The 27,925-nt window shown below is 54.5% G+C and overlaps 2 protein-coding genes across 7 annotated transcripts; one reads left to right on the top strand and one right to left on the bottom strand.

The window, feature by feature from the left end:
• Positions 1 to 108: 108 nt before the first annotated feature.
• Positions 109 to 15,762, top strand: CSDC2 (cold shock domain containing C2). Of its 2 annotated transcripts, none has more exons than XM_002763922.7 (4): positions 109 to 170; positions 10,486 to 10,784; positions 12,602 to 12,724; positions 13,861 to 15,762. In XM_002763922.7, the coding sequence occupies exons 2-4, from the start codon at positions 10,609 to 10,611 to the stop codon at positions 14,021 to 14,023; spliced, it is 462 nt and encodes a 153-aa protein (XP_002763968.2). In that variant the 5' UTR covers positions 109 to 170; positions 10,486 to 10,608; the 3' UTR covers positions 14,024 to 15,762. The 2 variants fall into 2 exon arrangements, with proteins under 2 accessions (XP_002763968.2, XP_035122054.1); XM_035266163.3 differs by having other exon boundaries at positions 109 to 231.
• Positions 15,763 to 16,001: 239 nt separating this feature from the next.
• Positions 16,002 to 27,062, bottom strand: PMM1 (phosphomannomutase 1). Of its 5 annotated transcripts, none has more exons than XM_008990871.5 (8): positions 26,381 to 27,062; positions 23,787 to 23,904; positions 22,120 to 22,196; positions 21,875 to 21,966; positions 21,552 to 21,651; positions 17,859 to 17,934; positions 16,876 to 16,991; positions 16,002 to 16,543 (listed from the first exon to the last, which is right to left on the bottom strand). In XM_008990871.5, exons 1-8 carry the CDS (start codon positions 26,399 to 26,401, stop codon positions 16,421 to 16,423), a joined length of 723 nt encoding a protein of 240 aa, XP_008989119.1. In that variant the 5' UTR covers positions 26,402 to 27,062; the 3' UTR covers positions 16,002 to 16,420. The 5 variants fall into 5 exon arrangements, with proteins under 5 accessions (XP_008989119.1, XP_002763952.1, XP_008989117.1 ...); XM_002763906.6 differs by having other exon boundaries at positions 26,942 to 27,062; XM_008990869.5 differs by having other exon boundaries at positions 16,002 to 16,493; positions 26,942 to 27,062.
• Between the last annotated feature and the right edge of the window lie 863 nt (positions 27,063 to 27,925).

Raw genomic sequence — 27,925 nt, 5'->3', positions numbered from 1 at the left:
TACCGCCCGCGAGAGCGCGCGCACACACACACAGGCGCACACACACGCGCACTCACACACACACACACATCTTCCAGACCCATCCCTTGCCCGCCAGCTCCACGCGCCAGAGGGAGGCAGAGCGAGGACGCCGCAGGAGGCAGTGCCTGGACCCCGGCTGCCCAGGAGAGGTGAGGGGCTGAATGGGGGCTGTGCTGGAAACTGTGGCTTTGGCCAGGCCGAAGGAGAGAGGTACGACGTGAAGGTGGGGTATGGATCAGCCCAGTTCAGCTTACAGATAGGGTGCTAGATCCCACCTGCCTCTCCCTCCCTCCTTCTCTCCCCATGACCCCCAAACGAGGTGAGACTGTGTGGCTCCCGTGGGAGTGGTGTCTGTCTGTGTCTGGGACCTGCGTCTGGCTCAGGAAGCAGAGAGCAGCAGATATCTGCCAAGCCGCAGCCTCCTGTCTGGGAAGCAGGGGGAGAGAGGACTGCCTTGACCGGAGAAATCCCCGTGCCGGTGCCGTTTCCAGCCGCTGAAAGCAGAGTGCAGCAGGGAGGGTTTCTGGTCTTTCCCCTGGAATGTGGGACTGGGGCTGGAATGTGGGGAAGGGACTGGCTGGGGCAGGCAGACAGTTGGACCTGGAGCATCTGTCTTATCCTGACTCGATTTTTTCCCCAGTGTGATGGGGATAATTGTGTTAGTTGGCTTGGAGAGGTAGCTCCGTGTGGTTATTCTCTTCCCGGGGAACCACCCCACCCCGAGCTCTTGCTTCTTGCCTGCCTTCTGGTCTGCTCTGACCTCCACCCTTGCCCAGGTGCAGCCCCCAGAGGGCAGGGGTGATAAGCCAGGGCCTGCTAGGACACCCCTGTCATGGGATGCAGGGACTTAGGGTGGCGTTGGCTGGTGCCAAGCCCCTGTGTGGCCTGACCCTGGCACAAGGAGTCCAGGCGGAGATAAGGGGCGACGCTGGCACCCACAAGGAGACAGCAGGTTCCTGCCAAGCTTCCAGCCTGCAGGCTCTTCCCAGGGAGAGGGGAGGGGGATACAGAGTGAGAACAATAATAAATACAGAGTGTGAACTGCTGCATCCACTGAGGCTGGGGGAGGGGTGGAGGAAATATGCCCAGCAGGGGGTGGGCAACCTTTCTGAGAGCCTGGCATCACACCGCCTGGCTGTGATCCGGCAGAGGCCTCTTCCTGGGAAAGGGGGTCTCCAGCTTTCTGGGGGATGGGGAACTGGTTCCCCAAACCTGACTCCATCCCAGAGTCCTCTGGGCCCTCCAAATTCTGAATGTTTCCTCCTCCCAGCTTTACCCCACCCTGCCCCACTTCCTTGAAGTCTTTTCCAAAAATGTCTGTTTTCCTTATCTGCCTATCTTGACCCATCCTCACCCTCTTCAAAAAAAAAAAAAAGACAGGAACTGCCTGCCTGGCAGCCTGGGAAAGGCCAGAAGATAGTTTTGCCCACAGAGGGCTCTCCCAGGCTTGGAGAGAGATGGCTAGGCAATGTTCGTGGATGCACAGGGGGATTCCCTGAGGGGGACTTGGGGACACTCTTAGATGGCTGGTGGGGAAGGGACACCTGCCAGCCGGTCTGTAGTAGTGCCCCCAGGGCAGCACCCAGCAGAGGGCGCTCAGGGCCTGGCTGAGCTCTGGTCCTGGCTCAGCCGGTCATGTCCACCTCACAGCCAGGGCAGCCAGGACCCAGGGCCTTGTAGGAATGGGGCTTGGGCAGTTCAGACCTTTGTCCATGCTGAGCAGCAAAATGGGAGACTAAGAGTAGTAGGGGGTTCATTTGCCCCACAGCCAGCAAAATGGGAGACTAAGAGTAGTAGGGGGTTCATTTGCCCCACAGCAAAATGAGACTCCTGGGCTGCAGTGGTGGCATGGCACACCAGAAAGCTTTGGGGTCACACTGATTTGAGTTTAATTTCAGATGCTCTATGCATGACTTTGACCAGTCTATTCCTCTCTCTAGGGTCTCAAAATGGGAAAGTGACTTGCCTAGGGTCACACAGCCAAACAGAAGTGGCACTGGTTTGTGAACTTGGCTCCCCCCGTGCCATCCTGGCTTCCCCCCTCCACCCAAGCCCAAGAAGCCCAAAGGCCTTAACCACAGTGGTTCCCCAGGACAGCCTGGGCAGGTGATGGAGAGGAGGACTACAGGGTCTCTTAAATAATTAAGCTCAAGTATTGGCTGGGGCAGCGCCCCCAGGCACAGATGCAGGCACACAGTCTGCATGGGGGAAGGAACCACGTTTAATCAGGTCACCTCAGGCTGCAAGAGCAGCTCAGGCAGTGATGTATTTTAAGGAGCATCTGGGAGGCTGGGGGAGGGGGAGGAGACGGGGAAGTGTCAGCTCCTGCCCGGGGGATCCTGAGTTGGTTTTCTCACCCTCCCAGGGCCCACTGTACATACGTTCCGGATGTTCAGGAAGCCCTGCCATCGTCATCCTGTGTTCCCCGTCCTTTCTATTTTTAAGCAACCGTACCCATCCCTCCCATCTGCTCCCCTGTGATGGGGGCTTGGGGCTGGGACATTTTTATTGGGGGAGTTGTTTTTAAGCTTAGCAGAGCTGGCAAGTGACTCACCCAAGGTCATGGTCTGAGTCAGCGCAAAGCCAGAAATAAAAGCCCGAGTCCTTGCTCCCCAGGAACTCCACACCCCACTCCTTCTTCTCCAGGGGAGGGTGGGTGCCGCCCTCAAGGAATGGCTGGTCTTCACCTCCCCGGACATCTCCAGAGGGCAGACATGCTGTACCTGACCTGCTGTGTGAGCTCAGTGAGGCTCTCAACCTCTCCGAGCCTCAGTTTACTCTTCAGAAGAATGGGTGTACTAGTAGTAGTTACTGCATGGGGTTCTTGTGAGATCAAAAGGAAAAAATGGGACAAGGGGCTTGGCTCGTGGTCGGTATCCACAGATCACTACATGGTGGTTGAGGCTCATGTCAGGACTTCCCAGGCTTCGTTTTAATTGCCTGTGTCTATTCCCTCCACTGGAACAGTCACAGATGATTAAGGACTAAGGACAGCTGTCACCCTCACATTTGTTGTCCTGGTGCCTGCAATCAGTTTGATTTCAATTACGTGTGTGTTTTGAAAATCTCAGAGGAGAGTTGGCCTGACCTTCATTAGTCATCTGTACCAGTGATGATGCACATAGCTGAAGAGAAAGGTGAGGCCCAGAGAGGGGCAGGTGCCTGCCTCAGGTCACACAGCACTGGGTGGCTGAGCAGGCTGTCTCTCCCAGATCTGCCCAGACTGAGAGAGATTCTCATGGTCAAGACAGGATCATATGGTCAGGTGTGGTGGCTCACGTCTATAACCCTAGCACACTGGGAGGCCAAGAGGGGGTGGATCACCTGAGGTCAGGAGTTCAAGACCAGCCTGGCCAACACGGTAAAACCCTGTCTCTACTAAATATACAAAAATTAGCCACGCACCTGTAATCCCTGCTACTTGGGAGGCTGCGTCAGGAGAATCACTTGAACCTGGGAGATGGAGGTTGCAGTGAGCCGAGATCACACCACTGCACTCCGGTCTGGATGACAGAGTGAGACTCAGTCTCAAAAAAAAAAAAAAAAAAAACAATGGGCGAGGTGGCTCACACCTTTAATCCCAACACCAAAGCAATGGCTCACAAGGTCAGAAGATCAAGACCAGCCTGGCCAATATGGTGAAACCCTGTCTCTACTAAAAACACAAAAATCAGCTGGGCGTGGTGGCAGGTGCCTGTAATCTCAGCTACTCAGGAGGCTGAGGCAGCAAAATTGCTTGAACCCAGAGGGTGAAGGTTGCAGTGAGCCGAGATTACGCCACTGCACTCCAACCTGGGTGACAGAGTAAGACTCTGTCTCAAAAAAAAAAAAAAAGGCCCATGGCCAGGCACAGTGACTCACACTGTAATCTTAGCACTTAGGGAGACTGAGGCTGATTGTGAGCCGTTATCTTGCCATTGTACTCTAGCCTGGGGACAAAGTGAGACCCTGTCTCAAAAAATAAAAAAAATGAGAGAGGACCATGACAAACATTTCCTGCCCCATTCTCCATTCTTTTGGGGGAGCTGAGAATTGGAGCAGAGCCCCAGCATGGGCTATGGTTCATCTGCCAAGAAGGCTGAGTCACCACCCAGAGTGCCCCGTGACACGCATCCAGCCTCAGGTTATCTCTAAACAGTCTGACATTTGTTTACCTCCAGGCCCCTTTGTCTGCAGAGTCAGTCAGTTGGGGTCTGGCTTTCTGCAGGGAAATGAAGATGAGTCTGGCTCAGAGTCCAAATGCAGGGCCAGGGGTGCAAGGAGATGCACTTTCACATGGGGACCCTTGATGCAGCTCTGTGGTTCCTCCCAACTTGGGTAGATGTTATGATGAGCCCCATTTGACAGATGAGGAAACTGAGGCACAAAATGGGAGGGTTGGCTGGGTGCAGTGGCTTACGCCTGTAATCCCAGTACTTTGGGAGGCCAAGGCGGGTGGATCACCTGTGGTCAGAAGTTCAAGACCACCCTGGCCAACATGGTAAAACCTTATTTCTACTAAAACACACACACACACACACACACACACACACACACACACACACTAGTTAGGTGTGGTGGGAGGTGCCTGTAATCTCAGCTACTTGGGAGGCTGAGCCAGGAGAATCACTGGAACCCAGGAGGCAGAGGTTGCAGTGAGCCCAGATCACACCACTGTACTCCAGCCTGGGCAACAGAGCCAGGCTCCGTCTCATGGGGGGAGGGGTGGCGAGGAAGGGAGGGTCACAAAGCTGGGTTGCAGTGGAGCCAGGATTTAAACTCAGGCTGTCTGGGTCCCAGGCTGCACTCCTACCTGACTGCTGGTTCTGAAGGGCATTATTCCTGGCGGGAGGTGGCCCCAGAAGGACACACGAAATTCCCCTGGAGCTGGCCTTTAGCTCTGTTTGAGTGGAAACAAATGTTCTAGAAACATATCAGTTTCTCTGCTCTTGGGGGAGTTTATTTTCCCATTTAGTTTCTCAGAGAAAGTTCTTTTGGAAAAACTCCAGCCTCATCTTGGCTGAACCAGGAACAGGATTTATCTTCACAGGAAGAGCACGAATTTACTGTTAGACAGACCTGGGGCTCTGTCACCTACTCTGTGACTTTGGGCAAGTCACTCACCCTCTCTGAGCCTCAGCTACCTCATCTGTAAAATGGAGAAATTATCATTTCAACTCTATAGGGTAACTGGGAGGCTGAAACATAGAAAATAATTTCTGCAAAGACTTTTGCACAGTACATGGCATTCAGCCAATGAAAGCCTCATTTTCACTTGCCCTCTTTGGCAGCAATGCTCTGGAGAGGGGGGTCTGAACTGGAGGCTTGCTCCATATCTCCCTGTTCCCTTCTCTCTGGTCTCCCACGTTGCTGGGCATTGTGCAGGTCCTCCAAGCCCAGGCCCTGGCAGGGCCCAGAGAGGGAAAGGCCCTGTACCAGGTCCCGGAGTAGGTCAATAGCAAGGCAGGGCCTGGACACAGGACTCCTGTCTTCCCACTCAAAGGCCCCAGAGTCAGATCATGCTGATTCAAATTCTGGCTCAGTCTTTGATGGGTGGGTGTGTGGCCTTGAGTGAGTGATTTAACCTCTTTGAGCCTCGGTTTCCTCATCTGCAAAGTGGAGTCATAATAGCACCAGGCTTGAAGAGCAGTTGCAGGAATTAAATAAAACAAGAGAGGCAGACACGGTGGCTCACGCCTATAATCCCAGCATTTTGGGAGGCCGAGGTGGGTGGATCACGAGGTCAAGAGATCGAGACCATCCTGGTCAACAAGGTGAAACCCCGTCTCTACTAAAACTACAAAAATTAGCTGGGCATGGTGGTGCGCGCCTGTAGTCCCAGCTACTCGGGAGGCTGAGGGAGGAGAATTGCTTGAACCCAGGAGGCGGAGGTTGCGGTGAGCCAAGATCGTGCCATTGCACTCCAGTGTGGGTAACAACAGCGAAACTCCGTCTCAAAAATAAAAATAAAACAAGAGACTGCAGAGCTGTGAGGGGTGGAAGATCCTTAGGGAAGAAGAGACGATGAGAGTGAATGGTGGGCTTGGCCCAGCTTGGCTGGGTCTCTCCTTTCCCAACTCCCTCTTCCCTTGACACCCAATTCCACAGCCCTGTCTGGGAGAAGCAGGCTCTCACTCAGCACCCAGTCTCTACTCAGTGCTTCTCACATCCCATCTCCATTCTCATTTGATCGTCAAAAGAGCCCTTGGAGGAGAGTCTCTCTCTCTCTCTCTATTCCTTTTTTTTTTTTTTTTTTTTTGAGACAGGGTCTTGCTCTGTTGCCCAGGCTGGAGTGCAGTAGCTTGATCACTACTCACTGCAGCCTCAACCTCCTGGGCTCAAGCAATCCTCCCACCTTAGCCTCCCAAGTAGCTGGGACCACAGGCATGCACCACTATACCAAATTTTTTTTTTAAGACAGTGTCTCACTTTGTCCCCCAGACTGCAGTGCAGTAGTACGATCTTGGCTCACTGAAGCCTCAACCTCCCGGGTTCAAACGATCCTGCTGCCTCAGACGTCCAAGTAGCTGGGACTACAGCTGCACTACCACCATGCCCAGCTGATTTTTGTATTTTTTGTAGACATGAGGTTTCATCATGTTGCCCCAGCTGGTCTTGAGCTCCTGGGCTTACATGATCCTCCCGCCTGGGTCTCCCAAAGTGCTGGGATTGTAGGCATGAGCCACCTTGCCGGCTGGAGGGGGATTTTTTGTGATCCCCATTTTCCAGATAAGGAAACTGAGGCTTCAGTGGGAGATGGGGAGAAGCCTGTTCTCTCTGTTTTGTGGAAGCTGCCTGTCTCCTGCCCCTGCCTGAGCTCCTGCCCTGAGGCCGACTTGCTGTCTCCTCTTGGTCCTTCCTGTCTGCTGTGGCTCTTCTGCCTCCCCTCTGCTGTCTGGTCTCTCTGCCACCTGAGCGCCTATCGTGGGGAGGCTGCCCTCAACCCTGGCCCAGAATCATCAGTGGGTCTTTACCCCATACCTGCTGCCTACTTAGCATGAGGCCCCAGAGCTGCATGGTCACTTGGGTGGGAGGCCTGGCTGGCCAGAGCAGGCCCCAGCTCAGCTGCGTCTCCCTGGTAACCACCGTGAGCTGCATCTCCTCCTCCCCATCCTCCTCTTCCCTTCCTGCCCCTCCATGGCCTCCCAGCACTGGCTGTCACTGCCAAGCACAATACCAGGCCTGGGAAAACTGCGGTGGGGAGGCCAGGATCACCCTGCTTCCTAGAGAGAGAGAGGCAGGGCCTCTGTTCCCATCACCTGCCACCCCTCACCAGGTGGGGCAGGTGGCACTCTAGAAGTGCACTGCAGGGCACCTGGTGCTTCCCAGCTGTGTCATCTCGGGTAACTTCGCTGCCCCATCTTTTTTTGGTAACAGATTTACTGAGCTATCGTGCACATACCATAAAATTCACCTGCTTAGGGCGTTCAGTTCAGTTGTTTTTAGTACATTCACAGAGTTGTGCAGCCATCACTGCAGCCAATTATAGAACATTTTCATTCCCCAAAAAGAAACCCTCTTACCCACTGGCAGCTCTCCCTTCTTCTTCCTCCCCAGCCTTGGTGACCACCAGTCGACTTCCTATCTATGAGGATTTGCCTCAGAGATAGAATCATGCCGTCTGTGTTTTTTTGGGGGACTGGCTCCTTCTCTGTGACCTTGCAAACATTCTAGCATAATGTCTGCAGGGTTCATCTAGGGTGTAGCATGAATCGGTATTTCTTCTTTTCTTTTTCTTATGGCCAAGTGCTAGTCTACCATGTGGCTAGACCATCATTTATTATCCATTCATCTGCTGATGGTCGTGGGCTGTTTTCATGTGTCCGCTGCTGTGAATGAGCACTGGTGTGACCATTCATGAACCTTCATGTCCAAGTGTTTGTGTGGTTGCTTCTTTTTTTTTTTTTTTGGAGGCAGAGTCTCTCTTGGTCACCCGCAGTGGTGCAGTGGTGTGATCTCAGCTCACTGCAACCTCCGCCTCCCGGGTTGAAGTGATTCTCGTGCCTCAGCCTCATGAGTAGCTAGGACTACAGGCATATGCCACCACACCTAATTTTTTTTTTTTTTGAGATGGAGTCTCACTCTGTCACCCAGACTGGAGTGCAGTGATGTGATCTCAGCTCACTGCAACCTCCACCTCCTGGGTTCAAGCGATTCTTCTGTCTCAGCCTCCCAAGTAGCAGGGGTTACAAGCATGTGCCATCATACCCAGCCAATTTTTGTATTTTTTTTTTTTTTGAGATGGAGTTTCGCTGTTGTTACCCAGACTGGAGTGCAATGGCACGATCTCAGCTCACCGCAACCTCCGCCTCCTGGGTTCAAGCAATTCTCCTGCCTCAGCCTCCCGAGTAGCTGGGACTACAGGCGCGCACCACCATGCCCAGCAAATTTTTGTATTTTTAGTAGAGACGGGGTTTCACCTTATTGACAGGATGGTCTCGATCTCTTGACCTCGTGATCCACCTGCCTCGGCCTCCCAAAGTGCTGGGATTATAGGCGTGAGCCACTGTGCCTGGCCAATTTTTGTATTTTTAATAGAGATGGGTTTTCACCATGTTGACCAGGATGGTCTCAATCTCCTGACCTCAGGTAATCTACCCGCCTTGGCCTCCCAAAGTGTTGGCATTACAGGCGTGAGCTACCACACCCAGCCCAACTAATTTTTGTATTTTTAGTAGAGATGGGGTTTCACCATGTTGGCCAGGCTGGTCTCAAACTTGTGACTCAGCCTCCCAAAGTGCTGGGATTACAGGCATGGGCCACTGCACCCAGCCATGTGTGTGGTTGCTTCATGAAGCTTCCATTTTCTTCTCTCTAAAATAAGGGTGAAAAGCCTGGTTTGCCCTACCTCCTGGAGTGAGCTCAGACTGAAAAGCCCCACATCAGCCTTTTCAGAGTTGAGGGGCAATGAGGGGAGCCAAGCCTAAGGCTCTCCTACCCTCCTAGCTGGAGGGGGAGGGTTTTGGGAAGAGGGAGGATACTTCTTCACTTCCATCCCCAGGGATGGCAGAGCCAGCTCAGCATCTTGGCTCAGAAAAATTCCACTTGCTGTATAATCTTGAGCAGAGGCCAGAAGACCTGCTCCAATGGACTCCAGGACTCATCCAGGCCTGCCATGCAGTATGTTCAGGATTTTTGAGCTCTGGACTCCGAAGAAACCTTATAGGAAGCTGCTGGGTGATTTTCCTTCCTTGGGAACTCCAAGCTCTGGGGCAGGAGGGGTATGAAATGGAGGCCACAGGCCTGTAATCTTAGCACTTTGGGAGGCTGAGGCAGGTGGATTACCTGAGGTCAGGAGTTCAAGACCAGCCTGGCCAACATGGTAAAACCCCGTCTTTACTAAAAATACAAAAATTAGCCAGGTGTGGTGGCATGCACCTGTAATCCCAGCTATTTGGGAGGCTGAGGCAGGAGGATCACTTGAACCTAGGAGGCAGAAGTTGCAGTGAGCCAAGATCACACCATTGCACTCCAGCCTAGGTGACAAAGCAAGAGTCTGTCTCAAACAAACAAACAAACAACTACCTGATGTGGTGGTGCATGATTGTAGTTCCAGCTACATGGGAGGCTGAGGTGGGAGGATCGATTGAACCCAGGAGATGGAGGCTGCAGTGAGTCATGATCATATCAAAGTTCCCCAGCCTGGATGAGACCCTGTCTCAAAAAGCCCCATTTTACATAACAGAAAACAGAGTCAGAGGTTAAAAGTGTTCACCAATGGTCCAGACGAGTTGGCTCATGCCTATAATCCCAGCACTTTGGGAGGCCAAGGTGGACAGATCACCTGAGGTTGGGAGTTCAAGACCAGCCTGGCCAACATAGCAAAACCCTGTCTCTACTAAAAATACAAAAAAATTAGCCAGGCATGGTGGTGGGTGCCTGCAATCCCAGCTACTCAGGAGGCTGAGACAGGAGAATCACTTGAACCCAGGAGGTAGAGGCTGCGATGAGCTGAGATCACCATTGCACTCCAGCCTGGGCAACAAGAGCAAAACTCTCTCTGAAAAAAAAGAATGTTGATCTGGGCCAAAGCCATGTAGCCAGAAGATGAAGGATGCAGGATTCAAACCCAGGCCTGGGTCTGGAGCCCGCACTCCCGCCCACCATGTTGGAGCTGATATGTGACTTGGCTTGCTTAAGGTCACCAAGTCGTAGGTGACAAAGCTGAGATTTGAACCCAGATGTGTGACTCTGAAACAACTGACCCTTATGCCGAACCATATTCCAGACCATCACTGGCCACGCTACCGAGCCACCTCCCAGGCCCCTGGACTTAGAATTGAACTGCACACTGGAAGGACTTAGGGGTCATATGATCCCTAGTATTGTTTTTCTGGTGAGGACTCTGAGCCTCGATGGGGTTGTTTGTGCCTTGAAGTCACGCTGTGAGGATAGCAGGTGGGACCAGCCCTCCTGACTGTGGCCAGGGTCCAGGAGCAGCTCCCCTGGACTGGACTCACCTGTGCCTCTTTCTTCCTCTTCCAGACGGAGCCCGTGGCTGGTGAGGCCGCAGAGCAGGGCCAGGCCGGGCCCTGCCCGCAAGGACGCCTGAACCCCTCACCGGCCTCTGGGCCCCAGAGCCCACCAGGTTCTCCTGCTGGCCCCACCATGACTTCGGAGTCCACATCACCCCCAGTTGTGCCCCCGCTCCACTCCCCCAAGTCCCCAGTCTGGCCCACCTTCCCCTTCCACCGGGAGGGCAGCAGGGTCTGGGAGCGGGGTGGTGTCTCACCTAGGGACCTACCCAGCCCTCTGCCCACCAAGCGGACCAGGACCTATTCAGCGTGAGTATCTGCTCCTTGCCCAGACCCTTGACATTTGCCAGGACAGGGGCTGACCATCTCTATCCTCCTCCAACCCCTGTTGTCCTCACCAGGGACAGGAGAACTATGTGTGGACCTTCCAGTAACTGCAATGTTTGTCCCGTCCATCCATCCACCCATCCATCCATCCATCCAACCTCCTATTCATCCATCCATCCAACCAGCCACCCACCCACCCTTCCACCCTTCCATCTGTCCATCTAGCCAGCCAGCCAGCCAGCCAGCCGTTCACCCATCCACCCACCCTTCCATCCATCCATTCAGCCACTCAGCCAGCCAGCTGTTCATCCATCCATCCACCCGTCCTGTCCATCCATCCATCCATCTACCCACCCATCTATCCATCCACCCACCCATCCACCCATCCTTCCATCCATCCATCCACCCATCCTTCCACCCATTCATCCACCCATCCATCCATCCATCCATCCATCCACCCATCTATCCATCCATCCACCCATCTATCCATCTACCCATCTATCCTCCTGTTCACCCATCCATCAATCCATCCATCCACCCATCCATCCATCCATCCATCCACCCACCCACCCATCTATTCCACAAAGATTTACTGAGTTCCTGAGCGGGGGGATCCAGTGATGAATAAGACAATGCCCCAGCCCACAAGCTGCTTACAATCCAGAGGGGACTTGTTCGCCATCCATTACAACCCAGCAGGGTCAGGGGTGAGGACCCAGCATCGGGTATGAGAAGAGATGATGTCCTGGTTGGGTTTGGAAGATGTATCATGTGAAGAAGGGAGCTGGTGGTTCCAGGCAGATGGCACCACATGGGCAAAACCCAAGACATGGAGTTAACCTTTGGAGAGGGTGGGCTGGCGTGACAAAGACTAGCCCTGGACCTTTGAGGTAGATGACTGATGAGATCACATGGGGGAGTAATATGGGTCCATATGGAGGAAGCCAAAGGATCTTTTGAGAAAAACAGGGTCTTGCTCTGTCATCAAGGCTGGAGTGCAGTGGTGCAATCGTGGCTGACTGCAGCTGGGACTTCCTGGGCTTGAGCGATCCTTCCACTTCAGCCTCCTGTGTAGCTAGGACTACTGGCACATGCCACCAATCCTAGCTAATTATTTTTTTTTAATTTTTGGGCCAGATATGGTGGTTCATACCTATGATCCCAGCACTTTGGTGGGATTACACCAAAGATTGAGGCAGGCAGATCAGTTGAGGCCACGAGTTCAAGCCAGTCTGGCCAACATGGCCAAACACTGCAAAACCCTGTCTTTACTAAAAATGCCAAAAATTGAGTAACTTAAGCATATTCTAAGAGTGACAGCAAAAAAAAGAAAAAGAAAGAAATAAAAACAATTAGCCAGGCACGGTGGTAGTACCTGTCATCCCAGCTACTCAGGAGGCTGAGGCACGAGAATTACTTAAACCTGGGAGGCAGAGGTTGCAGTGAACTGAGATTGTGCTCCCTGCATTCCAGTCTGGGTGACAGAGCAAGACCTTGTCTAAAAAAAAAAAAAAATTTTTTTGTAGAGATGGGGGGGTCTCCCTATAAGACCCCCAGGCTAGTCTCAAACTCCTAGGACAAAGCAATTCTCCCGCTTCAGCCTCCAAAAGTGCTGGGATTACAGGTGTAAGCCACCTGCCTGGCCTCATTATCCTTGAATGGGGATCACTGTGTGGTTTCTGGCCTAGGGCAAGTTTCCCAGTCCGGAGGCAGGCTCAGCAGAAAGGGCTCAGGAAGGCTGTAGGGGTTGGGGAGGGATGACTCAGGCCACAGCTCCAATCCCACTACCCTCTCTCCAGGACAGCCCGTGCCTCAGCTGGCCCCGTGTTCAAGGGTGTTTGTAAGCAGTTCTCACGCGCTCAGGGCCATGGCTTCATCACCCCCGAGAACGGGTCCGAGGACATCTTTGTGCACGTGTCTGAGTGAGTCCCCTTCACCTCCCTGTTCCTGGCCCCTGCCCTAGCGTCCCCCACGGTGCCTCAAAAATGTGTCGCCCAGGCTGGAATGCAGTGGTGCATTCTCGGCTCACTGCAACCCCTTCCTTCCAAGTTCAAGCAATTCTCTGCCTCAGGCTCCCAAGAAGCTGGAATTACAGGCACCTGCCACCATGCCTGGATAATTTTTGTATTTTCAGTAGAGACAGGGTTTCACCATCTTGGCCAGGCTAGTCTTGAACTCCTGACCTTGTGATCCACCCACCTCATCCTCCCAAAGTGCTAGGATTACAGGCATGAGCCACCATACCTGGCCCTGAGGTCTGTTTTCTTGGCACCTTTTCTGTCCTCTGAGTAGGGGCTGCGGGTGCGTTTTGGGAGGAGAGCTGGGAGCAGGTGGTGAGTGGGCATGTGGACCCCAGAAGCCTGGGAGCCAGTGGCTGGGCCCTGGATCCTGTTCCAGCATCGTGGGGGCCTAAGAGGGCTGGGCCAGCTCCTGAGCCTCTCAACCTGGAAAAGGCCTTCAGGCAGGTAGGCCAGGAAGTAGAGATGGATGTCTAGGCCTGGTGCCACCCACTCCTAATGCCAAGAGGACCTGGGGAGGTCACTGAGCTTCTCAGAGCTTTAGGGACCCTCCTGCGCCCTTTCACATCCCAGTCCCGAAGGGACCCAGAAAGGGAAGTATAGCTTATGAGTCCCATTTTATTTTATTTTTTGAGACTCACTCTGTCACCCAGGCTGGAGTGCAATGGCACAATCTCAGCTCACTGCAACCTCCACCTCCTGGGTACAAACAATTCTGCCTCAGCCTCCCAAGTAGCTGGGACTACAGGCACAAGTCACCACACCTGGCTAATTTTTGTATTTTTAGTAGAGATGGGGTTTCGCCATGTTGGTGAGGCTGGTCTTAAAATACTGACCTCAGGTGATTTACCTGCCTCGGCCTCCCAAAGTACTGTGATTACAGGCATGAGCCATCGTGTCCATGATTCCCATTTTACAGATTTGGGAGCTGAGGTTCTGAGAAGCAAAGCCTGGCCAGGCTGTCCCTGAGGCCAGGCTGCAGGGCTGTTTGGGCCATAGGGCCTGCTGCTGGGCTGACACCCCCCTCTCCTGCCTGCCAGCATCGAGGGGGAGTACGTGCCGGTGGAGGGCGACGAGGTGACCTACAAGATGTGCCCCATCCCACCCAAGAACCAGAAGTTCCAGGCCGTGGAGGTGGTGCTCACTCAGCTGGCCCCCCACACTCCACATGAGACGTGGTCTGGCCAGGTCGTGGGCTCCTAGGCTGGGTGGCTCACAGGCCAGCTGGCCAGGGGGTGGGGAGCCACACAGGGTGAATGGGCAGCAGCCGGCTCCATGCCCCCTTGTCCCAGCTGATCAGTCCTTCAGTGGCCTCAGTGTGCACATCTGTCTGTCTGTCTGTCTGTCTGTGCTTGTGGCTGTGAGCGTGTGCCTCCACCCACCCCATGACCCGTGACTGCTGTGTGAGCTGGCCAGGAGATGGGTGGAGGGTGAGGCCACCAGACCTGGCTTCTCGCTGTCCACTGCCTCTCTCTTCCCCTCCCTGCCTCAGACATGCAGGACCCACTTGCCCTCCTGCCTACTCGTCCCCGTGGTGACTGAACCACGAGAGCCTTGCTCCCTTGGCCTCTGCCCCTGAGCCATCCAGTGTCAGTCCCTGGCCTGGGGCCAGGCTCTCTGTGCTATTCATGTCTCCCTCCCTGGGCTGAGGTCCCTCACCACGGCCTGGACCCTCCCTCAGGAGCCTGGCCGGTGGGTGCTTTTGGGGAGCCTCCCAGCCTCTGGCAGGGGAAGAGGCAGACACGGAGGCGTGTGGCCCTCTCACTGCTGAGGCCAGCCTTCCTTCCTGCTCTCCTCTCTCAGTGCACTGGAGAGGCAGGAAGAGGGGCCTGAGGGAGGAAGGGGTTTGGGACTCCCATTTTGCTGGCCAGTCCCTCCTCCTCAGCCTGGCAGTGGCTCTGGGCTCCTCCCCCTGGGCTGTGCTGAGTTGAGCCCAGGAGTCTGCAGAGGGCAGGGGTCCATCTCTGCAGCTTGGCTGCAGTCCTCCTTTCCCCTGACTCACAAGCCCCACTGATGCTCTGGGTCACGCCCGGCTGACGGTTGCTGAGGGCGCCACGATGATGGATGAACACACGTCCATCAGGCAGGGCCAGGCCCGGGCACCCATGAGGAGGGCCTTGGAGACAGGCCCTGTGGCCCCCACATCAGCCCTTCTTCCCAAGGCCCTGATAGACCAGCGGCTCAGGTGTGGCTCTTACCGCATTCATCCCTAAAGATGTACAGCTGTTGCTGTCACCTGGAGTCCTTTTGGGGCCAAGATGTGTGTGCACCCAAGCTGGTGGGCATTCACTCCCAAGCAGGGGTAAGGGTAGCCTGGCCAAGGAGGGCCCTGTCTGCCTCCACCTCTGGGCACACCCCTGCCCACCACCCTCCCTTCTAGAAAGCACATCGCCTGACGGGGGGAAGTGGGGCCGTGGTTCAAGGGAGAGCAGGCCAGGGTGAGTAACACTGGGGGCTCAAATGCCCAAGATGAGGGGATCAGTGACTGTTTAGGAGGATCCCTGGCCTTGTAGGTACCCCAAGACTCTAGGGTAGACATCAGCCGGGGTGCCTGCATCCTGCCCCTGCCCCCAGGGGCACAAAATCTGGGAGCCCAGAGCTGCAGAGGTGTGCTGGTCATCCCCCTAAAATAGGCATGGACCAACCTGTCCCATGAGGAACAAGGGCCCCTGGCCCCCTTGAGAGACGGCTTGTTGGTGGGGGTTGACTCCTCACCAACAAGGAGCCCTGAGGCTCCCCTCCTGTGGAGAAGCTGCCTTTTAAGGCACCACTAGCAGTCAGAATATGGTGGCATCAGCCCTGGGGCCACCTGGGTGGCAGGGGGCAGCAGCTCTCATCCCCACTCACAGGCCCTGCAGCGCCCCATATGGAATTCCTCCCAAGACCCCTGGCCACCTGGATCCCCATTCTTCCTAACACTGGCAATAAACCCTCAACTGTGACCCACTGTGGCCTGAAGCTGCCTCTGCGTCAGAGTCCCCAAGGAAAGGGCTGGGGGCAGACACACCAAACTTGCTCTTCTTTGGGTCTTCAATGGCCCCCTCCTTGACTGGATCAGAGACTTCTTGTGGACCTGGGCCAAGTCCCTGCCCTCTCTGTGCTGTTTACTTATCTGCAAAGTGGTGGCTGTGACAGTATGTGAATGGGGCCAATTATCCATTCAGACACAACTGACACCTACTTCATTCTGGGAACTTTAATACTGTGACAAAGTTGTCTAAAGTAGGCACCTTCCCCACCGTACCCCATTGCCCAGGGCAGGCAGGCAGGGCAGGCTAGACCTCGTACTGACACTTACGCATGCCTCTTCCCGGTGCAGAAAGAAACCTGTTCTGTACCGAATTACAAGCAGCAGCTGTGGCCTGGGCCGCCAGGTGGAGCACGGGGCACACTCTGGGCCCTGGGAGGACGGAGCCAATGCCACCAGGAGCTGACTGGCTGGGGACGTTGTCTGCACAGACTCTGGCCCCCATCTGGGTGGGCCTTGCAGCAGGCGTCCTGGGCCAGAGGAGGGGCCCCGGCATCTATCCAACAGCAGGACCTCTCTTTAGGCCTGGGCCAAACTTTTCAAAAGTCACGATGCACAGATGTGGGCCCCGGTCACGCCTCGTGGGCTGTCTCTGGGAAGAAAATCTCTCGGCATCGTTGCACTGTGTCCTGAGGAGAGACCACGCTGTGGCCGACAGTGCGGGGGTCAGCAAAGATCTCAAAATCGTTCCCACCCTGCACACAGGATGGGCAGAGAAGGCATACTTAGCGGGAGTCGCTTTCCACATCAGCTGCTATAGACCCGCCCCTCCTCCTGGCTCTTCAGAACTGCCAGGAAGCCCACCTTCTCAGCCCTCATCACCTTCCTGCCCTGACTTGCTGTGTGATGTGGGACAAGTGCCCGGCCCTCTGGAGGCCCCAGCCTTCCAATCTGTGTAATGGGGTTAGCGAGCACTGGTGGTTCTCCCGGAGCCCCCCGTACCAAGAGGTCTGTTGTGTTGCCCCATGTTCTGGCCTTGACCTCGGGTGATCTGCACTGGGGGAAACCTGGGCTGGGGCACACTCACAGGGCTGGTCTCATTCCCAAAGAAGTGGATGGTGTCGAAGCTGTCCTGGTCCAAGCTGTCCAGGCAGTAGCGCTTGTCCCAGCCCTCAGGGAAGACGTCAAAGCTGATCATACCTCCTGGGGGCAGGGGTGGGGACTGTTATTCCTTCCCGAGAGGGGCAGAAAAGGCTAGCAGAGGGGTTGCTCATTCATTCATTCATTCAACAACCCTCCCTCGAGTACCTACTGAGGGCCAGGATCAGGACATGGGACAGACTTAGGATCCTCAAGGAAAGTTACAACACAGGCTGGAGAACAAACAAGACCATGAAATGGGTGGGAGAAGCTCATCCAGCCAGGGTAGTCAGGGGAGACCTCTGAGGAGGTGACAATGAGCTGGGACCTGAGCCCAGTGGATGGCTAGGGAACAAAGCACAGCCCCTGAGGCAGGGAAAAGGACTAGAGTCCCAGCAATGGAGGATGCTGGGAGAGGCAGGGGGAGGGCTTGTAGGCCCTGGGCTTCACATGGAGAGGGAGGAATAGCCTTGGGAGGGCTTTGAGCAGAGGCACACCATGACTCCAGCTCCTGCCTCTCTGGCCACTGGGGAATGGGTGAGGTGTCATGGGGAGCCCAGCTGCGTCAGCGTCGGTTGGAGCCCGGGACGAGTTGCTGGCAGTGGAAGTGTGAGCACCAGTGGAATTCCAGACATGGGGCCCTGGGACTTCTAAGAGTTTGGAAGAGGCCAGGGAGAGCATTCAAGGGAGAAGCTTAAGTTTTTGGGCTGAGACACTGGGTAGGCATGAGGTGTTTACCACTGAGGTGGGGAAAACGGGGCCGGTAAACAGAGCCCCTTTTTGCCCCTCTGGTCAGCCAGCCCCTCTGCCCTGAGCAGGGGAGGGGCTCCTAAAGCCACTGGGGGCCACAGCCTGGTCTTGGGAGGAGCGGATGGTGCAAGGAGGCTCCCCTGCACAAGGCCTTCCAGTCCCTCTGCCAGGTGGACATACCTCGGGAGAACCTCAGCCCTTTGCCAGCAAACTCTGTTTTCAGGGCTTCCACGAACTTCTCCCGGATCTTCTCTTTCTGCAGAGGGGAGGGGGTGGATGGCAGCTCAGAGGACCTGCTGTGTGCCAGGCCCTGGCTGGACACACAATCCACGTGAGCTTGCTGAGCCTTCTAGGTGGGCAGGACCCCCTCACTGTGCAGATGAGGAAACTGAGGCTCAGAGAGGGGTCACGCCTTGGTCAAGGTCACCTAGCCTTGGTGGCCGAGCCAGGGCCCAAATCCAGAAGGGATTGGGCTACCAATGGGGCTGTGGGCTGGGACTTCTGAAGGGGGCCTTGGAGGAGAGAAACGAAGAGGAAGGCCGAGGAGACAGGGCAGTCTGGGTCCCATGTCAGTGCCCACCTCCAGGCACGGCTCCATCCTGTTGGCTGTGCCCAGCTCAATACAGCAAACACTCATTTCTGAGTGTGGGAGCTAAGAGCAAGAGAGTTGTGAAGAGGTGGCTGTGGGCATTCAGAGAGGGCAGGATGCCAGGCATGGCACAGCACCCACTGTGCAAAGACGTGGCTGGGCTAGGGGACTCAGTAGTGCCCAGGCCTGTCCCGTCCCTCTGAGAAGGCAATCTGGCAGGAGCTCTGCAAACATGGAGCAGGTGGACAGTCCCCCACCACCCCCTAGGGATCCCTCTAGGATCTCCATCTCAGAGGGTCACAAAGGGGAGTGGCCATCTCCATCCCAAGAGACGGCTGAATATCTAAACCAGACAGTAGGACATTCAGTTACAGAGGGTCTCAAGACCAGGCTGGGAAGTCTGACCACATCCTGGGGGACCCAGAGGGGCTGAAGATTTTGGAGCACAGGAGTGGGGTGGCTGGTATGGCCCTGTAGTCAGAGCTGGGTAGGACTGAGGCAGAAAGGCAGACAGCGGTCAGCAGCATGGAGCCTGGAGAAAGGACCCAGGGAGGATGTCAGAATAAAGCCAGACACCCCCAGCCTGAGATCTGAAGGCAGGTAGCCAGGCTTGGCTGCTGTACTCAGCTGTGTAACCATGGGCAAGTCACCTGACCTCTCTGAGCCTATTTCCTGGACTAAAGGAGGAAGAAGTAATGAATGAACCCTGCCTGCTTCCCTCTCATGGAAAAGCAGAGATGAGGGATGTGAGCCCCCTGCCAGCCTTGGCCTGGCTTTCCAGCCAGTAGATGGACTCCAGAGAGGCCAGAGTCCCCACCAGCAGCCACTCTGTAGGCACAGGGCTACTGCTAAGGGTGCCCTAAGCTCTGAAGAAATGTTTCCACATGGCCAAGGCTCGCTGCACCTCCCTTCTCTAGAGAACAAGGCTGGTCACGGGACAGCCCCATGTGCAAGGCCAGCCTTGACAGGAACCGACCAGCACTGTGACCTTGAGCTGGTCACTCACCCTCTGGTCTCAGCATCCTCATCTAAGAACGGGAAGTACTCGTCCCTCCCTCAGGGTTCTGGAAGACTGGAGCTGGGTCAAGCATTTATACCAGATCTGGGCCAGTGCAGGGAGCACAGATCAGGAAGGTTCATGCCCCTCCAGTGCCAGAAGGGGGCAAACAGCCAAAAATACTTGAGAAGAACCAGGGCTTTGGGGTGGGGAGTTTGTGTGTGACTGACTCCCTAATCCCAAGCCAGGCTCGGTCCATGTGCCATCTCACATGACTCCCTATAGGATGGGAACTGCTATTACCCCCACTTTACACATAAGCAAACTGAGGCACTCAGTAGAAAAGCTGCTTTTCCAGGTTATGAGGCAAATGGGTAGAGCTGGGACTGGGAACCTGGGTGGACAAGGAGTCACCTCTCAGCATGTGTGTGTGGCAGGGGAGGGTTTCCTTGCCAATGACCAATCTTAACTCAAAAAAAGTCCCTGTAGTTGGGCTCAGTGGCTCCCATCTGTAATCCCAGCACTTTGGGAGGCCAAGGCAGGTGGATCACTTGAGACCAGGGGTTTGAGACCATTCTGGCCAACATGGTAAAACCAATCTCTACTAAAAATACAAATACTAGCTGGGCATGGTGGCATGAGCCTATAATCTCAGCTACTTGGGAGAGTGAGACAGGAGAATCGCTTGAACCTGGGAGGCAGAGGTTACCGTGAGCCGAGATTATGCTACTGCATTCCAGCCTGGGCAACAGAGTGAGACTCTGTCTTAAAAAAAAAAAAAAAACTAAGCTGCAGAAATCCGTGCGCTGATCCCTGATAGAGCTTACAGTTCTGGGAAGGGGACAGAGAGTAATTCGGATTTTAAAAGCAGATGGTAGAAGATGGCCAAGGCTGCTTGGGGAGAAATAAGGGAGGGAAAGGAGCAAGAAGTGCAGGCCCCACGGAGGGATGAGCTGGGCCTGAGAGAAGTATGCTCTGGCTGAGGTACAGCCCTGAAGTGGGACATTGCTGTCTCTAGTATCAGCCAGGAGGCCATGGCTGGAGCAGAGGGCAGGAGAGCCGAGGAACAGGTCAGAGAGAATGACGGCATCATGTGGACAGGCCAGCGTGGAAAGGTTTGGATGGGTGGATTGATCCATCTCCGAGAGGGAGGAAGGCAGTAGGGAGAAAAGCAAAACGCACATCATGGTTTAGCAGGGGTAGCACAGGCAGAGGTGAGGGGACCTTTGTGTGTTCCAGGAATAGAAAGTGGAGCTTGAAGGACACAGAAAGGAGACACGGAGAGCTGGAGCCAGGCACTCAGGGCTTGGGGCACTATAGCAGAAGGTTAGGACACCATCCAGTTGGCAACGAGGAGCCATGGAAGGATTATAAGCAAGGGGGTGGGGCTAGGGGGTAGATGTGGCTGACGTGTTTGAAAGGTTCTCATGGGCCGGCACGGTGGCTCATGTAATCCCAGCACTTTGGGAGGCTGAGGCAGGCGGATCACCTGAGGTCAGGAGTTTAAGACCAGCCTGGCCAACATGGTGAAACTCCATCTCTACTTAAAATATATGGCTGGGCGTGGTGGCACATGCCTGTAATCCCAGCACTCTGGGAGGCAGAGGTAGGCGGATCACCTGAGGTCAGAAGTTCAAGACCAGCCTGACCAACATGGAGAAACACTGTCTCTATTAAAAATTCAAAATTAGCCGGGTATAGTGGTGCACGCCTGTAATCCTAGCTACCCAGGAGGCTGAGGCAGGAGAATTGCTTTAAACTGGGAGGCGGAGGTTGTGGTGAGCCAAGATCATGCCACTGCACTCCAGTTTGGGTGACAGAATGAGATTCTATCTCCAAAAAAGAAAAGAAAGGTTCTCAGTGGCATGGAGAGCAGGCTGACAGGGCTTATTCGAGGGTGGGGAGAGACAGGAAAGTTGGAGCGGGCTGGGTTGGGGGAAAGGGGTAATCTGGAGAGTGGGATCTCAGTTCTGCAGATAAACAGATTTGACACTGACTCGAGAGGCTGAGGAAATAGGAGTTGTTGGACCCGATGTGGGTGGGAAGGTGGAAATGGTGTTCCCAGGTGTTGGTCTGGCTCAGTGAGTGGCTGCTGGTGCTGGTCACCTAGGGAGGGGGACCAGCAGCGTTGGAAAGATGCAGGTCTGTTTGGGCACATGGTGGGTGCCCAAAAGGGTTCAGCTGAATCAACACCTCCCGCAGTCTATTTTACTGATGAGAAAATAAAGGCTCAGAGAAATTGAGTGACTGAGGCCCCACAGACCTAAGGTTGCAAAGCTAGTGGTACCTTGTCCAGTTCGGAGAACTCGATCCGCTCCTCCAGGGTGCAGCTCCGGCCGATGGGCGAGATGTTCAGCATGCCATTCCGGAATTCGATGAAGGTTCCACTGGTGGTGCGAGAGGGCGGGGAGCCAGAGAGAACCAGAGCAAACCTGAATTCAATTCTAGCTCCACCTGGGATCCCAACCTTATAGGACTTCAAAGGGGACAAGAATCCACACTCCCCCCGAAAAAATCAGAGGCCCAAGTATCTCCAGGCTCCCTATGAGGGACCCACACTTCTCCTCCCTCAGGCCCCAGGTTCTGGAGATGAGGCTGGTGGGACCTCACCGCTTCTTGGGCAGCCTGAGCAGGGCCATGTAGCTGAGGCAGAAGTTGATCAAGTCCTGCAGCAGCTCCTCCCCCAGGTGGTTCTGGATGGTCTGGGCAAGGAACACAGGGCTCTGAGTGTGGCCTGGGCTGCCTGACCCTGAGACAGGCACAGCATCTCTCCCCCAGCCCAGCACAGAAGGCACCCTTGACTGCCCCACTGTGGAAAAGTGGGGTGCCCCTGGCTAAGCCCCTGGCACACTGACCTGCTTGGAGAGCAGTCGTCCATGCTTATACTGCACCGTCCCATTCTCGGCAAACACATAATCAAACTTCTCAATGACTTTGGTGCCACATAGAGGACCAGAAAAAGAAAGTGTGAGACCAGGTCTGTGACGCCACAGGCAAGTAAAGAGAAAAGAAGCTCACACCCTTGGTTTCACATTCAAAGGCCATTTGTTCAATCCCAGGCTACGACCTGCTTCTCCAGCCTTTCTCCCTCTGCAGCTTGGTTTTCTTCCAAAGGCTCTGGGCCTCTACACACAGGCATCCATGCAGGTCCTTCTGTCAGGACCGCCCTGCCTTGGCTTCCCTGCCACTCATCCTCCAAGATCCAGCTCCCTCCTCTGGAAGCCGTGCAGTACTCTCCGGCAGAGGGCGTCATTTCCAGTCTGTGTTCCCCGGCCCCTCTGCAAAGGGGCTTCCTTCCATTCTACAGCTGCCGTCACATTGTGTTCTCAAAGCTGGCTGCATGGGAGAGTTGGAGTTTTCAGCTCTGGCTGCCTCAAGAAGCAACTGGATTAGGTGGGAGATGGGAGGCACAGGGAGCACAGCCCAGAGACTGTTGCAGTGTCTGGGTGGCATGTGGTCACCTGGACTATGATGGGGTGGTAGAAATGGAGACAGAGGGGACAGAAAGATATTTTGGGGTTTGCTGATGGAATAAACAAGAGGTGCAGAAAAGGAAAAATTCAAGGAATTTTCTGGCTCGAGGAACTGGAGGCACCCACTTTGAGTGAGCTGAGTCCAGGAGATCTGAGGTCCAATCAATTTCCTAGATAACTTCAGAGTCATCCTCTGTTAAATAGGATGATCACACCTACTCTAAAGTGTGAGTTTAGGGATTAAATGAAATGACATTAACACATGATCATTTTTGACAAATAGTAGCCATCATTGATTCTGCCCCCCACCTTTTTTTTTTTATATGAAGCCTCACTCTGCCACCCAGGCTGCAGTGCATTGGCCTGATCTTGGCTCACTGCAACCTCCGCCTCTCAGGTTCAATTGATTCTCCTGCCTCAGTCTCCTGAGTAGCTGGGATTACAGGCATGTTTCACCACGCCCAGCTAATTTTTATTTTTTTTTTGAGATGGATTCTCACTCTGTTGCCAGGCTAGAGTGCAGTAGCATGGTCTCAGCTCACTGCAAACTCTGCCTCTCAGGTTTAAGTGATTCTCCTACCTCAGCCTCCCAAGTAGCTGGGACTACAGGTATGTGCCACCACACCCAGCTAATTTTTGCATTTTTATTAGAGATGGGGTTTCACCATGTTGGCCAGGCTGGTCTTGAACTCCTGACCTCAAGTGATCCACCTGCCTTGGCCTCCCAGTGTGCTAGGATTACAGGTGTGAGCCACTGTGCCAGCCAGTTCAGCCCATTTTAAAGATGAGGAAATCAAGACTCAGCACGGAAAGATGAGAAGTAAACTGCATAAGGGCAAGTTCTGCCTGCCTTGTTCCCAGCTGTTTCTCTAGGGCCTGGCATAATGCCAGGCAACAGGAGGTGCTCAAATGTTTGTGGGATCAGTGAGGGAACTATCTGGCTGCTCTCGCTCTTTTTCTTCTGCCCCAGAGAAGCAGGACTGGCTCTTTGAAGATGCTCAGGAATCTCTCAAACTCCCCACTCCCGCTACCCCTAGCCCCACGCCTACCTTCGTCCCCGTCACCCAGCTGCTCAGCGATCTTAGAGTAGTCAGAGCCGCCCACCACACCAATCTGCACTCGACTTCGCAGCTTCTGCAGGAAGGCAGCCACCTCAGGGTCAATTTTCTATGCGGGAAGGGGGAAGTACAGCATTCTGGCTTTCAGCATGTCTCGGACCTCCACTTAGCCCTCATTTAGTGCTCAGAACCCAGGGAGCCCACATTCTACCTGGATCTGAAGCAATACAAGGCTTAGACACCAAAAATTAGACAGGTTGGGGGGCATCATGGCTCAGGTCTGTAATCCCAACACTCTGGGAGGCCAAGGCAGAAAGATTGCTTGATCCAGGAGTTTGAGACTAGGGCCTATGAAATTTTTTTTTTTTGGAGATGGACTTTTGCCCTGTTGCCCAGGCTGGAGTAGAGCTCACGATCTCAGCTCACTGCAACCTCCACCTCCCGCGTTCAAGCAATTCTCCTGCCTCAGCCTCCCAAGTAACTGAGACTACAGGTATCCACCACCACGCCTGGCTAAGTTTTGTATTTTTAGTAAAGACAAGGTTTCACTATGTTGGCCAGGCTGGTCTTGAACTCTTGGCCTTGTGACTCACCCACCTCTGCCTCTCAAAGTGATGAGATTACAGGCATGAGCCATCACTCCAGTCAATTTTTTTTTTTTTTTGAGACGGAGTTTCGCTGTTGTTACCCAGACTGGAGTGCAATGGCACAATCTTGGCTCACCGCAACCTCCACCTTCTGGGTTCAAGCAATTCTCCTGCCTCAGCCTCCCGAGTAGCTGGGACTACAGGTGCGCACCACCATGCCCAGCTAATTTTTGTATTTTTAGTAGAGACAGGGTTTCACCATGTTGACCAGGATGGTCTCAATCTCTTGACCTCATGATCCACCCTCCTCGGCCTCCCAAAGTGCTGGGATTATAGGCGTGAGCCACCATGCCCGGCCATTTTTTTTTTTTTTTTTTTTTAATTTTTAGTAAAGACAGGGTTTCACCATGTTGGGCAGGCTGGTCTTGAACTTCTGATCTCCGATGATCCACCCGCCTGGGCCTCCCAAAGTGCTGGGATTACAGGCATGAGCCAGCACACCCAGTTGAAAATTGGCATGGTGACACTCATCTGTAGTCCCAGCTACTCAGGAAGCTGAGGCAGGAGAATCACTTAAGCCCAGGAGTTCGAGGCTGCAGTGAGAACTTTGATCGCACCACTGCACTCCAGAGACTGGGTGACAGAGCGAGACCCTGTCTCTAACAACAAAATAGCATCACAATCAAGTTGATTCTTGAGAAGCCAACGGTAAAAACCTGTCTCTCCTAAAAATACAAAAAATTACCCAGGTGGCATGAGCCTGTAGTCCCAACTCCTCGGGAGGCTGAGGCAGGAGAATCACTTGAAACCAGGAGGCAGAGGCTGCAGTGAGCCGAGATTGCATTATTGCACTCCAGCCGGGGTGACAGACTGAGACTCTGTCACCAAAAAAAAAAAAAATTGCTCTGGGCAAACAGATCCAGATAAAGCAGATAAAACCCTGGAGGTAAGCCACAGCACTTGAACCACACTGCCTTGGGGAGGGGGCCAGGCCTGGGATCCTGGTGTGGTCAGAGGAGACTTTACCCTTCTCTGTCATGTTTTCATTCTTCATCAGGAGAATGTGCTCATGAATATGTGTACAATTAAAAATTAACTTTCAAAAGGCAGTAAGCACATAGCCTGGCCCATAGAAAAATTAACAGGCTGTTTTTATTCAGGTTGTTATGTCTGTAAAGCAAAAGGTCAGAGGGAGGTATCAGAACTGGGTCTAGGCCCTGCCACCTTTGTTCCAGTTCTTTTATTTGTGATGGAGTCTCACTCTGTGAACCATGCTAGAGTGCAATGAGGCCATCACCACTCACTGCGACCTCCGCCTCCTAGGTTCAAGCAATTCTGCCTCTGCCTCTGTAGTCCCTCTAGCTGGGCATGCACCACCATGCCCAGCTATTTTTTGTATTTTTAGTAGAGATAGGGTTTCACCATGTTAGCCAGGCTGGTCTCCAACTCCTGACCTCAGGTGATCTGCCTGCCTCAGCCTCCCAAAGTGCTAGGATTACAGGAGTGAGCCACTTTGACCAGCCCACCTTCACTCCAATCCTACCATCTTCCTCCTGGATCACCCCTGCAGGAAGGCAGAGTGGACTGATCATTCCTTGAGCCCCCAGGGCCCAAGCCAAGGCAACTTCACCATAGAGGATAGGGAAAGGCATTCAGGACCTAAAAGAGGAGGCTAAGACCTGGGTCCCCATCAACCACTGCCTAGTAAAACCCATCCCCACTGCTCCCCGTCTCTAGACCTGTCAGTTGGTCCTTAAGGCCCCCAGACTGGAGGGTGAGTTACCCACAGGGAGGGCATGAATGAAGCCTGCTTATTTAGGCATCCAGCTGATGAGGGGGCTTTTGGGGACTCACTCAGGATGAGACCCAGTGGGAGAAAAACTGAGCAGACGTTAAGAGGCTCAACACAGAGAGAGCCTTTAGGAGGAAAACTACAATCCTATCCTCATTATGCCTCAGTGTCCTCACAGTAAACAGACTAGGCCTGCAGCCTCTCACCTCCGGGTGGGTAGAGCCCATAAAAGCATTCGAAAAGAACCCTTCTCTGCTGGGGGAGGCCCAGACCTGCAAAGGTCGAGGTGGGATGGCTCCTAGATCCTCGGTATCCCACCAGATGGTGACTGACGCTTGGCTGTGTGCTTGTGTGCCTGAACTCCCGGTTCAGAAGCCAACTCCCACCACTGGTGCGTCGTAGGGCTGAACTAGGGTGGGATCCCCGGTTCGGGTGGGGGTGCATCCGGGAGCCAGGCCTCAGTGGCGCGTGAAAGCCTCTGGGGAGGGGAGGTAGGCCCCCCGCTCGCAGCCTCCTCCCTCCAGTATTGGATCCAACTCCAGCACTCCCAAGCAGAACACAGGCAGGGACGCCGCAGGGGCAGTGACGTGGAGGACCAGGTCCCCTTACTCGCGGTGGGCAGCCCCGGATGTCAGGTGGCCGGGTAACGCCACATCCCACACTCGGTCCCGGGGTGTCCACGGTCACGCTGCTGCAGACCCCACACTCAGCCTCGGGTGTGTCCGCGTGACACCCCCGGCGGGAGCTTCCAAACTTCAGCGTCCTACCTGGCGAGCCGGCGTGAGGGTCCCGTCCACGTCAAACAGGCAAAGGACGCGCTCTTTCCTGCGGGCGCCCTGGGGGGTGACCGCCATGGCTGCAGTTACGCGAGCCGGGCGGAGTCCAAACGATGCTGCCGCCGAAACAGGGCAGGGTTAAGATTCGACGGGGCGGGCCTTTGGGGGCGGGGGCAGCAGACTGAGCCAAAATATAAGGGGCGTGGTCTCGGTGGCCCGAGGCAGGGGTGGGGCCTGAGCTGATTCTGATTACCCCTGGAGGAGGGGGCGTGGTATAGGGCGGGGCGGAGCCCCCTAGGTTCGATTGGATTGCTCCAAACAAGACGGAGGCGGGGCCTGAGCCTTGGCCCGGCAGGAAGTGAGAGGTTGAACCCGGAAGACAGGGGCGGGATGAGAATTGGCGGGTTGATGGTGATTGCTACTTGGCAGACGAGGGGCTGGGTCTGGCGGGGCCTCGACCCTGTCTTAGAGAGCCGGGGTCTCTCTCCACTCTGACAAGATTTGTAGTGATCGCTTTTGCCTTACAAATTTTGAGCTGTAAGAAATCTTCTGGACCGGGCGCGGTGGCTCACGCCTGTAATCCCAGCACTTTGGAAGACCGAGGCAGGCGGATCATCTGAGGTCGAAAGTTCGAGACTAGCCTGACCAAGAAGGGAAACCCCCGACTCTACTAAAAATACAAAATTAGTAGCTGGGCATGGTGCATGCCTGTAAACCCAGCTACTTGGGACAAGAGCGAAACTCCGCTTCAAAAACAAAAGAAAAAGAGGCCGGGCACGGTGGCTCAAGCCTGTAATCCCAGCAGTTTGGGAGGCCGAGGCGGGTGGATCACGAGGTCAAGATATCGAGACCATCCTGGTCAACATGGTGAAACCCCGTCTTTACTAAAAATACAAAAAATTAGCTGGGCATGGTGGCGAGTGCCTGTAATCCCAGCCACTCAGGAGGCTGAGGCAGGAGAATTGCCTGAACCCA

The sequence above is a fragment of the Callithrix jacchus genome, chromosome 1 (genome assembly GCF_049354715.1).
Source record: "Callithrix jacchus isolate 240 chromosome 1, calJac240_pri, whole genome shotgun sequence".
Taxonomy (NCBI): Eukaryota; Metazoa; Chordata; class Mammalia; order Primates; family Cebidae; genus Callithrix; species Callithrix jacchus.
The sequence above is the reverse complement of the archived record's forward strand: the minus strand, read 5'-3'. Positions and strand labels throughout refer to the sequence as shown.

What these genes read in the sequence shown, in the direction of transcription:
- CSDC2 (XM_002763922.7), top strand. Translation starts at nt 10,609, where the DNA reads ATGACTTCGGAGTCCACATCACCCCCAGTTGTGCCCCCGCTCCACTCC. An exon ending in CGGACCAGGACCTATTCAGC is followed by an intron (nt 10,785 to 12,601) that starts GTGAGTATCTGC and finishes CCCTCTCTCCAG; the next exon opens with GACAGCCCGTGCCTCAGCTG. An exon ending in ATCTTTGTGCACGTGTCTGA is followed by an intron (nt 12,725 to 13,860) that starts GTGAGTCCCCTT and finishes CCTGCCTGCCAG; the next exon opens with CATCGAGGGGGAGTACGTGC.
- PMM1 (XM_002763906.6), bottom strand. Translation starts at nt 27,028, where the DNA reads ATGGCGGTCACCCCCCAGGGCGCCCGCAGGAAAGAGCGCGTCCTTTGC. An exon ending in GACGACTGCTCTCCAAGCAG is followed by an intron (nt 21,967 to 22,119) that starts GTCAGTGTGCCA and finishes TTCCTTGCCCAG; the next exon opens with ACCATCCAGAACCACCTGGG. An exon ending in CTCAGGCTGCCCAAGAAGCG is followed by an intron (nt 21,652 to 21,874) that starts GTGAGGTCCCAC and finishes TCGCACCACCAG; the next exon opens with TGGAACCTTCATCGAATTCC.